A 14122-nucleotide genomic window follows, 5' to 3' on the forward strand; every position below is an offset into this window, starting at 1 on the left:
CAGAGCCGTGTTACAGAACTTATTTAACTTATCACAGATTCAGATTTTATCTTCCGCTTTCAGCTGTTCCTTTATGACTTTCCTCCTTCCTGTCCCTGCATTTCCACCTCTGCCCACCAGGCTGTGCTGTTTCACTGTCGTCACCTCAGTGGACGCTGAACGTGCACTCAGAGAGGTGGGAGCAGGATTCTGCAAGTTCCTCTGAATGAGATGAGATTAGATGGAAATAATACACTTTGGACGTCGTTCTTATTGTCATTTTTTTTTTAATGGTGATAGTTTCTTAGATTTTAGCTTTACTGTGTCACATAACTCAAACTGTGAGACACAATCACCTGGCCTTGGAGGTAAAATCCTGTGAGAACCCCTTTGACTTCTCCCTTTGTACTTTTAAAACTGTGTTGAAAGTGTGCAGATTTGCCATCTTTATGTTAAAATAAATTTTCTAAATATAGCTTCTGTGTGAAAGTGCTATTTTTTGTGTGATTCTAAACTTGAATGCTTTTTTCTCCCCTCACACTGCTTTTGTCATTAAACTGAAAACTCTGTTTTTCACTTAAAGTGAAGAGTTGAAACAAAGTTCGGGTGTAAAGGTTAAACTGAAAAAAGAAAAATGCTCATTTTTGCAGCACTATCAGATATTTTGCATTTATGGTTTTTAACAAATCACCCAGAAGACAGCTCTGCTCAGTATTCATGTCGGGTCAGTGTGTTAGGATTGTTGCCCGAGGACTCCTTCTGGAGAGGCTGGATGGTCATTTTCTGAGTTAATTAAGTTTGTCTATAGACTGGTTGTCTGTGGTCCAGCTTGGGCTGGCAGCTCCTCCGTGGTCACTTGGCTCCCGCAGCTTCGACAGAGTCCACAAACGTTGTGATAAACAAAATGTCAATTGTGACGCGGTGGGAATTGTTGCTTGAGGAAAACAGACCTGCCTCCTGGAACAGACCTGAGCCTCTCAAAATGTCATCAATCAGCATTTCAAAGTTTAATAAAATACGAAGTCAATCATTTCTTTTTATAATGGAGCACATTTTATGATTATTCAAATCATATGAAATCCATTCCCAGTTTCCAGACTAGAGCATTAGTTATCTCTGTGGGGAGGAGGTGGGATGGTTTCCACCGATTCATCCAGATATGAGAGAAGGGAGGGAAAAAAATATATACTTGTCTGTAGCGAGAGATAATCTGGCATCTGCCCTGTAACCTGAAGATTATGCTCCTCTCATCAGGACCGGTCAGTGGAGAAAACCACCGCCAATCCATCTGCTCCGTAATCCGAACCGAGTGTGGCTGCAGCAGCCAGAGATTAACAGAATTAGAGCGCGCGCACCTTCAGCGTAAAAATCAAGCTTGACGCAACATCTGCTGCCAGATGTTTATATTGCAAGAAGAATCGGCATCAATTTAATGCATTTCCTGTCTGATCTTTTGCTTTTTATTTTGAGAGAATCTTGAAGGAGAAGAAGCCAGTCCACTTAAAGCGTCTCCATCGTATTTATTTTGATCCCTGCGTGAGGAAATGATGCGGTATTTGCGGCGAAACGCTTCAACGTGGGTTTATTTTGAAGTATTTTGCCGGAAGCTTCCAAACTTTCCTCCAGCTTGTCTCCGCTGATCCATTCAGTTGCTTTGGCTTCTGTCGCCTTGGAGGCGCACAGCACGGTGGGCGCGCATCCTCTCACTGTTCTGCAGACAGTTTTTTTTTCTTTCTTTTTTTGAAAAAAAAAAAATGTGACTTTTACTGATTTTGCAATGAAAGTTGGATCCATGTCTAACTTTTGACAATTCCTTTTTCTTCAGTTTAATTCGAGCAGCGGACTGTCCTGGAGTGAAGCGATCGAACTGGAAATAAAACTTATGTTGCGCGCCGGCAGAACATGCCGGTTGTGTCCGCGCTCAGGTAGCTGCTGTTTATTTCTGTCATGCGCTCAATATCGGCGGTGAGTTCGCCTGGAGCACCATGGAGGAAAGAAAGGGGCTGCTTTGCTTCATTTTTCTCGCGGCGCAGCTCTTTTTGAGCTCCGCACAAGTCCTCAGAATCGGTAAGCGCAACAAGCATTTTTACGCACGGCTTTACTGCAGTTCGTGAAGTTGATAGAGTTGTTCGCTGCACTGGGTAAGACTCACATGCAAAGCAAAATGTGTGGGCTTCTCTTTTTTATGTCAGGCTGAATAGATTCGGTGTGAATTTGTTATTCTAAAAGTTAGTTTTACGAGGTGAGTGCAGTTATCTTTTCATTTCCCAGCAGCGAGGACGCATGGCACGTTGGGGGAAAAACAAAACACTTTGAAGACTTTGAATTTTTTGCAATATGTCAGACCTTTGCGCGTCCACAAACTCAGCTTACAGTATGCAGAAAACATAGTTGAGATAGTTACAAATGATCACACGTTTTCATTTTGTCAAAATATCATCAAAGTCCTTGTTCAATCAGGTAAATGTTCAAAATGACAAAAACCAAAGATCTTAACCAATTTCGACGTCTAGGTACATACTGTACATTTGCATCATGCTTTTATATCAGGTGTTTTTTGGTGTTACACATCCTTCTTGCCACACACAAAATGCTATTGGTAATAGATTATTGATCCCTTAAGCATCCTCCTATGGCTGTGCTCCAGTGAAACGGCATTCTCATTCAAAATATGTCCCCCGCTCATTCTCAATCCTTACAAGCCTGTAGTGCATGTAAGAGAAGTCAGAGAGATTTGATTAGAGAAGAGGAGGCTGGTGAGCACTGAGGGCTGTGTTCATTATCTCAGCGTCTCACTTTAGGGCTTTGAATTAGAGCAGAGTGAAGCAGTCATATGTAGATCTAATTGACAGAACAAATTGAGAATTGGAGTCAGTGCCACCTGTTCTTAACTTGGAAAGGAATAGAGTGCTGTCCCATAATAGGTTTAATTCTGGATTGCCACCATAATTGAACATCTTATGCACTGAAGTTTTAAATTAGAAGAGCAGGCTTGCTTGTATGGATTTTAGAATTGTTTTTTTCTTTCAGACAGCACTGCACATTGGGCTTCTGCATGACACTGTCCAATTATACTACAACTCTGTGCTGCAGACATGTTAAGATGTGCTAAATTATTCAACAATTAGTTATTTTCTGTGTGAATCAAACAAACATTTTTAATGACACCACATTCTGAAGGCTGTACTTGTAGTGGATCACACTCTCCCCTCACCGTGAAAATGTTCTTGGTGCAAGCCTGGGCTCAGGTGCCTTTGGAGTGAAGTTTATCAGTTTTCCTTGTGCATGTGGTGTTTTTTTCCCCCCCAAGTACCACAGTTTATTCCCCCAATGTCCAAAAACATGTATTTGAAGTTAATTGGTAAGTCAGTGAGGTTTACCTGCTGCTGTCAACATGTCTCCTTTCAGGTTTGGATCAGCTCATGGCTGCTGAAAAAGCCAGGAAACTTTGAAAACAAGAACAAAAAAAACCAAACACGTTTTCTGCAAAGTGGGGGGCAATTAACAATATAACCAACAAAAACAGTCAGTCTTGTTTGCAGTTTCCATACTGTTGTTATTTAGGGTAAATGTCAAAAACAAAAACACACTTTAATGTCAGACTCAAGCACTGGACATGACTCTGCATAGTAAAGAAGATAAGAAACAGAAATAGAGCATGCACACACATGTTATGCATGCATCCAAATGCGTGGCTTGGATTGTGGGAGGAAACAAACACAATATTGTACAAACTAATTAAGTAATTCAGGCTTATTGCTTCATTACATGATCATTTTTGAGGTGTTGGTCTGTAGTGTTGTTGAGCTGAACTGAGTTATATTGATAGTTTGCACAAATATTTTGGATAAATCATCAGCACACGAGTGGAAAATATGAGAAACAAACTCCCAATGGGATGCAGCTCAGAGGAACACAGCCGCAAACTACAACCTCACAAATTAACATATAGTTAAATGGAAACCTCCGTGCAAAGCTCAAGCAAAACTGAACTTCATTGCCTTCATAAAATCCAAATTTATTGCTCGACTGCTGCAGCGGATCACGTCGGGCTGTAGAAATGTACCCCACACAGTGGCCATAAGTATGGAGTTTGAGCATTTTGAGCATTAAGTAACCAGTTAAAGACAACTTGCACACATGAACTGAACTGAAACTGAAGGCAGATTCTAATATAGACATCTGAGAGAATTTAAGATGACCAGATTGGCTGATTCTGTTTGTGTAGCATAAACATATAGCTCAAAGAAACGGTCTTTGCATGCTCTCTGAAATGGATTTTATTACTGCCATCGCTCCTCGGTGAATCCCATATTTGTCTGTGACACTGTTGATCAATTTTGATGTCAGTGATGGAAAAAAATCTGTTAGAAATTCAAGAAAAAAAAAAGAATTTTGTGATTGCTTCTGAATAGTTTTTTGTTCATTTTCTGTAGTGAAATTCAGGCGCAAACGTCTTTTTGATCAAGAGTTTGGCTTATGGTCAGTCATAAATATTCTGGTCCATTTAAGGCCAATATGTTCAGCTTCAGTGGCTCAGCGCAGGCTGTGAACAACATGGCTCCTCAAATTCACAAAGATTTACATACTTTATGCTTTATCTGTGTCTGTGTGTGTCTGTGTGATGGATGAAACTCACAGAAGTGCAAAGTTTGGCTGCAGGTGCTGCTTTGTGTTAAATTGATTTGCTTAAGTTTAACCGGGGCCATAACCTACATTTATAGAAGGGGTGGCTGTTTAATTTTATTCATTAGCTCCTTTTTTTCCCCCCCTCCAGAAATTAGGTGAGCTATTAGGAAAACAAATGAATCTCTTTTTGGCCAAATTGCCCGAGTTTTGGAAAGTTAGTTTCACTCCTGTGGAAGATATGCACCGATATCCTGTGGAACTGGCTGCCGCCCTTCGTATCGTGATCGTTCATCATGCTGGCAGAGAAAACGCTAAGACTTATGGCAGCAGAAAAGAAAGACGAATCCAAAGTCGGTCATGGGATCACATGACGAACGGCTTTATTTGTATGTATTGATTGCGTGGTCGCACGGTGGCGCGGTGGTTAGCGCTCTTGCCTCACAGCAAGAAGGTCCTGGGTTCAAATACCGGCCGGGGCTCGGGGCCTTTCTGTGTGGAGTTTGCATGTTCTCCCCGTGTGTGCGTGGGTTCCCTCCGGGTACTCCGGCTTCCTCCCACGGTCCAAAAACATGCATGGTAGGTTAATTGATCACCCTAAATTGCCCCTAGGTATGAATGTGTGAGTGAATGGTTGTTCGTCTATATATGTCAGCCCTGCGACAGACTGGCGAACTGTCCAGGGTGTACCCCGCCTTCGCCCACAGCAGCTGGGATCGGCTCCAGCCACCCGCGACCCCGAAAGGGATAAAGCGGTGGAAAATGAATGAATGAATGATTGCGTGGTCTCGTGAGACTTGTGCAGAATGAGTTTGGGATGGCGAGTGAAACGAAGCCCTTCTCTCCGGTCCCTCCTCTGCTCCTCCGGTTTGTGGCGTCCGAGCCAAACTCCTGGAAGGAAGCTGAGGGCTTCGATATTGTAAGAGCAGCATTAACTGCTTTCAGGTGGCAAAGTCAGAAAAACCTTGACGAGCATATATCATGTACTTGAAGAGTGATGTGAAACGAATGTGCCAAACAATTTTCAAATTGCTCTTGATTTCTCCACCAAATTGGTGACGAGAGGAAAATTTGTCATCGTCCCTCATCTGGCAGTCACAACTTTGGCAAACACACACTGAAAGGTGCAAGATGAAGCACATGGTGACATTCAGGGGGTCCTTGTGATTTTGCTTCCCTTGCAGTCATTTTGTCTCTATTTTCTGCTTCTGTCTTACATCTACTGATTGGTTTTTTTTTCCCCATCTTGTTTTCCACTTTGTACACTTCTCTTGATTCGCTGCTGAGAACAAAATGTTTCCCGTGTGCTTTCCCGGCCGGAACAACGGAGTGCAGTGAAATGCTTGACACTTAAGGCCTCCTTCATTTTACTCTCTCGGATGCATTTCTCTCCTGCCTGCGGCTGCATCACCTGTCCGGACCGCATGGCAATCTGTTTTCAGAAATTTACTGAAGGCAGCCATTTCTGTCGCACCGAGCAGAAAGGTGATCGATCTTACTTGTCCAGCTCACTGATCTTTTCTTTGCTGTTACAAAGATCTGCGATTCCTGGACCCCAGGTACCGAGTGGCAGCTTGACGTGGCCCCTGAAATGTAGTGCTGAATAAAAGATGACTCGGCTTCAATGTTTTCTTTCTTTTTGGACGATCACTATCCGTAGGTCAAATGAAGTTGAAAAGGAGAAGATCAGCTGAACATCCCACCACAATAATTAAGAATTAGAAAATGTGCATGCTAATGCAAGTTCATCATCAATAAATCATCATATTTTGAATTTCTAATGTTTAAATCTAGCAATCCTCAGAAATACGTGGCAGAAAAAGTAAAGTCAGACTTTGATATTGCAACGCAGCATATTTAGGGTCCTTCCACATTTTGCAAACACACATTTTGCATCCAGGTTGTGCGGGATATTAAAATGCCTCAGTAATCTTTATGCAAATAGCTTTGCTCCTCTGATTAAAAAATGAAATAAAATAAAATACAGAAATACAGCATCTTGCAGCAGTTTGCCAGAACCTACATGCTGGGTTTGTTTGAGGACCATAATCTTTGTTATCTTTGATTTCCTGTTTGCAGCCATCCTGGATTAGTGCCGTGATGAGCCGTCCTGTGTTTCAGCAGCCCCTGTGCATTCTGAATGTGTCCGCGTCGTTTATGCAGCTAAAATCACCTGCGAACGTCAGTCGCATGTTAAAACGATGTTGCATGTTTAAAGAGTCCCCTCTGAAACATTTTAACGTCCATTTGTCGCGTCTTATATGCCAGACGGAAGAGTGCTCCCGAGGCGAATAAGTCCTCATTATTTGGGGGCCAAATGAAGGCTTTTAGAGCTCTGAGGTACATTAATTCATTTGTTGGGTGGAAGAAAAAAAAAAACTCTGCGGCAGTCAGGAGCCACAGTCGAGTTCAAGTTGCCCTGCAGGAAGCGATGGCAAATGACTAATGTAAAACATAATTATTTGTAATTGAACAGAGAAGCGCGAGAAGGTCAGAGTGAAACGGCGCTCGCACACACACACACGCACACACTCTGCACAATGAGCGGTTGAGGAGATTGATCAGGTTGGCACAAATGTCACAATTGTTCTTAAACTTTTGTCTTTCCCTCCCAGTGGAAGGCGATAAAGATATACTTAATTCATCCTGTTGTACCAAACATATATTTCTCTAATTTGCAGCGTTCTACCAATTACCGGGGCGTTCTCAAGGACGTTCTCTGCGACCGGTACGATCGTGAGAGCATGCATTTGTCTGCTGCTGTGTTGAGTACATGGAAATCAGTGGTGTTTGCAGACAAATCATCACTCCTTAATTGTGCATAGAATAGCAACGAAAGCATCACAGAGGAATCAGTTTGTGTAATCTGAGGGAGTGCCATGAGCCTGCCATTGATCGGGATGTAGCCACTGCTGGATAATAAGTCAGACTGACATCCATTGTGCCTTTGATCTTAACAGGACGCACCGAGTTCTTCAGACTGAAGCATCTGAGCAGCAGTTGTGGCTGAGTGCAGTCCTCGTGTCTTCTCCCCCCGTCCCCCGAGTTTTGTTTTATATATAGAACTATCAAAATAGTCATATTCATTGTCCACCTGTTTAGACGGTCTAATAATTCAGGATGTCTCAAGCAGCTCCCTGGATTTTTATCTCTTCCTGTTAGTGGAAGTGAGGAACCACTATGTGCTTCAGAGAGGAGGCTAATATAAATCCCCGGGCGATCTCACAGAATCGCTCCAGTGCCAGGCACATAAAGCCAGCACACACACACACGCGCGCACACACACACACACACACACACACACACACACACACACACACACACACACACACACACACACACCAAATACATATACAGCTCTTTCAAAGACTGTGAAGCTTTTGTCTTGCAGTTTGGGCTGAATGCTTCTGTAACAATCGCAAAAAAAAGGTGAATTTCTTTTTTCAGCAATGTCACGAAGTTGTTTGTGTTTATGGCAGAACTTTAGAACACAAGAAAAATCCCTATTTGCTTTGTTAATAAGAGGTAAATGAGGCTTAACCGAATTAAAGGGCTTGTGGAGTGATTTCATTTAAAGGATGTCTCAGGTACGGATGCTGGGTTTTGTTTTTAGCTCACTGGCTGTGGAACTAATTGCCCCCCTGGGATATAATAAAGACACTTAAACTTGAAAGTGAAGATAAATACTACTGCCAGTTCTTAACTCGCATAAGCACTGAGAACTGAGAAATTTGCTTTTTACAAGGTGGCAAGAGTGTGAAAAAAGTTCTGTCCAGACAGAATATTTCTAGAAAATTAGGAGCAGAACTCCTGGGAGGAGATTGGAATAAAGAGTCAATGTAGATGCAATCATTCTTTCCTCGCAGCCGGTGCTTGGGAGTTGGCAAAAGCTTTTCCTTGCAAGATGTGCAGCAAGCGCTGTGTGAAGTTTAACGTATGTGTGGTTAATGTTCTGGCGTGAGAGGTTGCGCCGGGATGGATGGTTTTGTGGAGCAGCTGGCTGAAACAATTAGGAAGTAGGAGGGAGTAGGCGGGCATCCCAGGAGCTCTGCAGTTGAGTTTTTTTTTTTTTTTTTTTTCGTGAAGCATTCTACTCACCTCCCTAAAAACAAACTAATTCCTCCTGTTGTGGAGAACGTAACCACATTTAGCCATTATAATTCAGTCAGTAAGTGGTTTTTATGGCTTTGCGTTAACACCGAGGTCGCAAATTGGGTGATTCCAAAAACACTAAACAGTCCGTGTAACAACGGGATGGTTCCAATCTCCGGACTTGTGCAGATTAAACAGACAAGCTGCAGCTTGTAATTAGAAGGCTTGTACTGGATTACTATTTGACTCAGTGAAGACGTTGTGAAGCTGACCATCCGTCTCCAGTTGTTCTCCTGAACTAAACTAACACTCGTGCATGTTTTCTCCATAGACATGAGAGTGCTCGTAACTCCCTGCAAATAGAGAATTATGTATTGAAACGAATATTGAAATGCAAATATGAAAATTTAAGTATTGTGATTATTGTTTTGTGAGATCAAATAGATGGAGTTGGACAGTAGATGGATGGATGTGCCCTTGGTTGTATTGTTCTCTTCAACATCTGTTTGTTTTCAGGGTGGTTTTAAGTTATTTAACAATATTCTAAGCAGGTAAACTGGTATAAAACAAGAACACTGTTTCATTATTGTCAGTTATTATTTCCTGTCATTACATTTTTAGTATTTCACATGAAAAAAAATATAGAGATATCCTTAAAGTATAAAGTGGGGACATATGAAGTATTGATCTATATTTGATTGAGATTCAAGTGGCTGTCAAGGTTGTGTTTGATTTTCTTTTTGTAATGCATTAATGGGTGACTCTGCCCACTTCTTTGGCTGACTTGGAGCACTATTAAACTATATTCTCCATAACAGAATGTATGCTGTATATGTGAGGCGTAAAAGCTCGTTGATTTACCAGACAAAGCCCTTTTGGCACACTAAAGTTCTGTTTATTTCACTATTTGCAAACCTATTCACATTGCCAGAATGGAGAAGTGGAATCAAATTTTTAGCCTTAACACTTGTAATGCCCAAGCAATTACGTGTTCTCTGCTATTAATCACAACTTGGAGGAAAGCAGGAAAGCTTTTACTCAGACCGGACAAACAACACAATAAGCAAAAAATTAGATTTGGCAGGAAACCTTATCTGAAGACTCAGAGAAGTCTCCTGTTAAATGTAACAAGACCGACAATTATTTGTCCATTTAATACTTTCTTTTGTCGCTGCTTTGACCGCTAATGCAGTGACTCGTCCTACAAAAGCCTGTTGTGAACTTCCAGGAGAAACTCTTTAGAGCCTTTTTATTTTCTGCCCTTTCACACCGTGGGAGCAATTATGCTTCTTCCATTTCGCCTGGCCTTTGATTCCACACTTCACATGGCCTGCACCCGGGTGACAGGATGTTGATGAGGAGTTTGAGGGCAATTTCAGAAGCCTTGTCTGAACAGCATTGTTTCCTCCAGCGGCGCTGACAGCAGGTCCGTGCAGCTCGCCGCGTCTGGCCTCGTGCTACCAAACTGAAAACGAGAGCTCAGGAGGAACGGCGACCTTCGCATCTACAACTTTCCAATCACTTCTCCGCTCGGAGTTCTCCAAAGACTGCCTGTTATTGTTGATTTTATGGTTTTGTTTATTGCATAAGAGATGAGATAACTGGCTTACAATTAAAGGGTCTATTTGAATTGATCCTAATTATGTCGTACTGTAGAGAACATGTGATATATTTTTCACAATGCATAATGCTTACAACACATTTGAGCTTTCAGTGGCACGTTTGCATGTTCTAACATACATAACATATTTGAAATATCTTCAATTAAATGTTCATCTTGAACATTAACTGCATAAAGAGAAAGGGTACTATAGAAATTTCTATTTTATAGCTCGGCAGTTTATTCAGCGGTTGTGTCAAAGCATGCAATACTCCTCAATAAAGCTATTAGTGAGAAGAAGCACTTCACAACGGATGCTCCTCTCGGTAATTAAATTAGAATTTAATGTGCACAACATGAATTCAGTTCAATAGCTCACTGGAGCGAAGTCGTTTCATCCTCTGCTGGTGAGTACAGTTTGTTTTCGGCCGAGCCAATGCGAAGTTGGATGTTTCCTCCTTTCATAGCTCCCTCCTGACTCTAACTCTGCTTCCCTCCTCCGTCCTTGTGTTCAGGTGGGATCTTCGAGACCAGGGAGAGTGAGTTAGTGAGCATGGATGAGCTGGCGTTCAAGTTTGCCGTAAATAACATAAACCGCAACAAGACGCTGATGCCCAACACCACCCTCACCTACGACATCCAGAGGATCAACCTCTTTGATGGCTTTGAGGCTTCCAGGAGAGGTAGGAAATCTGCCCTGCATCGTGTTTCTGTTTATGTTCCGGCCTCTTTTTTAACTGTTATATTTTTAAACTAACTCGTGAATTTTTATTTTCCATATCAGAACACACAATTGGAAAAAATTATCAAGTACATTTTGCTTCATTTAGTATTGGTGTCTGTAATACGCTCACTGCAGTACGGATAAATAGCATCTTCCAGCTGTAGTCGTAACAAAAATGCAAAAATGCTTGAATTTGTCCAAGTGTATGATTCAATATGGAAAATAAAAAATAGTAAATTGAGAGGGAAGCAAGTTAATATAAACTGATTTAGATTGTATAACTAGACAGATGTGTTTAGATATTTAAATAAAGAACAACCACTGTGTCGAGGTGTGTTTACAGTGGTCTTAAAGGAGCCACCTGCTCTGCTGTAATGTCTGAATCAGATTGTTTGGAATGGCGCCAGAAGAATAGGGTGGTTCATTCTTCTACTTTCTTTTAGCATATATTTAATACTTTTTGGAGAGGAGTTACAGATTTTTTTAAAGCTCATTGGTGAAAAGAACAGGCAGAGTGTTAGCTTCGTTCTGGTTGTCGACAGAGGACCAGAAAACCTCATCAGCACAGCTGAAGCTCTTCGAATAGTTTCAACAGAGAGCGAATCAGTTTCACGTTGACATCTGGATCAGAAACAAACCTCGGATTCACTATGGTAAGCTGTAAACCAAAGGTTTCTTCACTCTGTTCCATGTTTGGCCAGTGTGCGACCAGCTGGCTCTCGGGGTGGTCGCCGTGTTCGGCCCCTCTCACAGCTCCTCAGTCAGCGCCGTTCAGTCCATCTGCAACGCCCTGGAGGTTCCTCACATTCAGACTCGCTGGAAACACCCGTCGGTGGACAACAAAGACACCTTCTTCATCAACCTGTTTCCCGAGTACACCGCCATCGCCAGGGCCATCCTGGACGTGGTCACTTTCTTCAAGTGGAGGAAGCTGACGGTGGTCTACGAGGACAGCACCGGTAGGATCCTCCATTCTGAACACGTCATGTCTTTATAGGAACAGAATAGAAGTTCATCACACTACTTGTTGATTCCTAACACAGGGATTTAATCCATACATCGATCCGCCTTTACATTACATTAGGTGTAATAATGCATAGATCTTCCTTTTAAGGTCAAAACAGCCTTGACTCTTCAATTACCTGTTTGTCCTACTTCAGATCACTTTTGATAAATATTGACTACTGCAGATTAATATCACTCAACAAGAGCTGCAGTTTGGCGCTGTCAGAGCTTTCTTCTTATCAAAAGCTGTAAAATGGGGAAGCGTTAGGTTTTATCACAGCCATAATAAAAACAACAAAGCTGCAAATATCTCACCTGGTAACTGATGTCAAGATAAAGAACAAATCAGTGTTATTCATTTTATTATGTTGATCACCAATTATCAATTTAACTGTAGTTTTTACAATTAAATTCAGCATATAAACCAAAATACCATTTTATAAATGTGGGAAAACATTTCTGATAACATACAATCATCCATAAAATCTAATTTAATTTTAGAATGTCAGGGTTTGTGGTTTTGTACTGACCCAGCTTTACACCTGAATAGGGATTTTAACCCCTTAAAAATACTTTGCCAAACCAAAAACATTTATCTTTTGGTGACTTGAAGTGAAGAACTGAGCAGAAGAAAAGGGCAAAAGTGCTGGCTTGTGTTTTCTGGATGCCACAAAACATTCATGCAGTATGTCAGGCCGATAATTACAAAACACAATTGTGTCTGAAGCGGTCTGCTGGCCAGCGGACCCGATCAGTGATGGAGATCCGAACTTATTCCCCTCTGACTCGATACTGCAGATAACACACGACACTCACGGCCGCGCATTCTGTCTCTCCATATCGAGTCCTTGCATGTCCCAGAAAATATGAAATTACGCTGGTAAAATGTCACAGTTTATAGATTTCTGCTCGCTCCTGAAATGTCACCTATATGCACACCTACACGATGTCTCACCGCTCTGTGCATACGTGCACAGGCCCCGTGTGTGGGTGTGTGTAGCGCTTACACAGGGGAGAAGATATGAGAAGCTGTCCAGCTGGATAATAAAGACCACAGTCCACAGGTGTCTTAAAGCGAGACACCGTCCGGTGACCTCCTCACACGTCCGGTGACACTCCTAATTAGCGTTCTCTGCTCAGGCCTGATGCGGATGCAGGAGCTGATCAAGGCTCCGTCGAAATTCAATCTGAAGATCAAGATCCGGCAGCTCACCCCGGGCAACCAGGACGCCCGGCCGCTCCTCAAGGAGCTGAAGAAAGACAAGGAGTTTTTTATTATCTTCGACTGCTCCTATCGGATGGCTGCAGAGCTCCTGAAGCAGGTCTGTGCAGGAATCCATCCGCCGCCCGCGCTCTCTCCTCTCACAGGCTTCACAACGCATTTATGCGTCCTTTGGGCGCAACGCATTTGATGAGAGTTTTCAAAACGGCATCTTTTTATGTCGTAGAAAAAAGTATGAAACCTATTTACTGGGTTTTCTGATACCTCTGTCGTGTTTTGAATAATAGCCGTTACAGGGTACGGCTCTGCAGGATGACACAGCACTTCCCTTTTTTGTGGGCAGAATGTGAAATGGTCTGTAAAGAACCGCTCATATTTGGTCATTAACTTAATTGTGGAGGTACAGTAACCGATAATGAAATTAACCGATGTACCAGGAAACCCAGTCTGTATTGATTTCAACATGTTTGATGTCTTAAGTGGATGAAATGCCTCCGAGAACTAAAGAAAAAAAAAAAAGCTTTACGCTGCATGTTTATCCTTTCTCTCCTCTCAGTCGTCTTAACAGCCTTTAGAAAAAAGACAGATAATTGTTTCAGTTTTGAAAATTGCAAAAAATAGTATTTCTGACCTATTCAACTTCTTATTCAATGTGTGAAAGAAAGGCGTGGGATTTTTCTTTCACTGCTTTATTTCTTCTGATGCTGCAGCTTTCATCAATGGGAATGATGACGGAGTACTACCATTTCTTCTTCACGACTCTGGTAAGTTGGAAAAATACACGCTTTATGATGTTTCATAGAAGATTTGTGCCCAAGTAAAACCAATCTAAGTGTGTTCATGTGACCTTGGGTTGAAGCGCGGAGGAGGTTGG

At 42.1% G+C, this 14122-nt stretch overlaps 1 protein-coding gene across 4 annotated transcripts in view; it reads left to right on the top strand.

Moving 5' to 3' along the window:
* The first annotated feature begins 1835 nt into the window (after positions 1-1835).
* grik1a (glutamate receptor, ionotropic, kainate 1a) overlaps positions 1836-14122 on the top strand; it is a 29368-nt gene continuing 17081 nt past the window's right edge. For 3 of the 4 annotated variants that reach the window (XM_030101788.1, XM_030101791.1, XM_030101790.1), the window contains exons 1-5: positions 1965-2046; positions 10813-10980; positions 11723-11980; positions 13167-13348; positions 13959-14012. In XM_030101788.1, the coding sequence (XP_029957648.1) occupies positions 1965-2046; positions 10813-10980; positions 11723-11980; positions 13167-13348; positions 13959-14012 (744 nt within the window). Of the gene's footprint in view, positions 2047-10812; positions 10981-11722; positions 11981-13166; positions 13349-13958; positions 14013-14122 lie in introns of all 4 variants that reach the window. The other variant, XM_030101787.1, reaches the window with a different exon arrangement.

Source organism: Salarias fasciatus, chromosome 10 (assembly GCF_902148845.1).
Source record: "Salarias fasciatus chromosome 10, fSalaFa1.1, whole genome shotgun sequence".
Classification (NCBI taxonomy): domain Eukaryota; kingdom Metazoa; phylum Chordata; class Actinopteri; order Blenniiformes; family Blenniidae; genus Salarias; species Salarias fasciatus.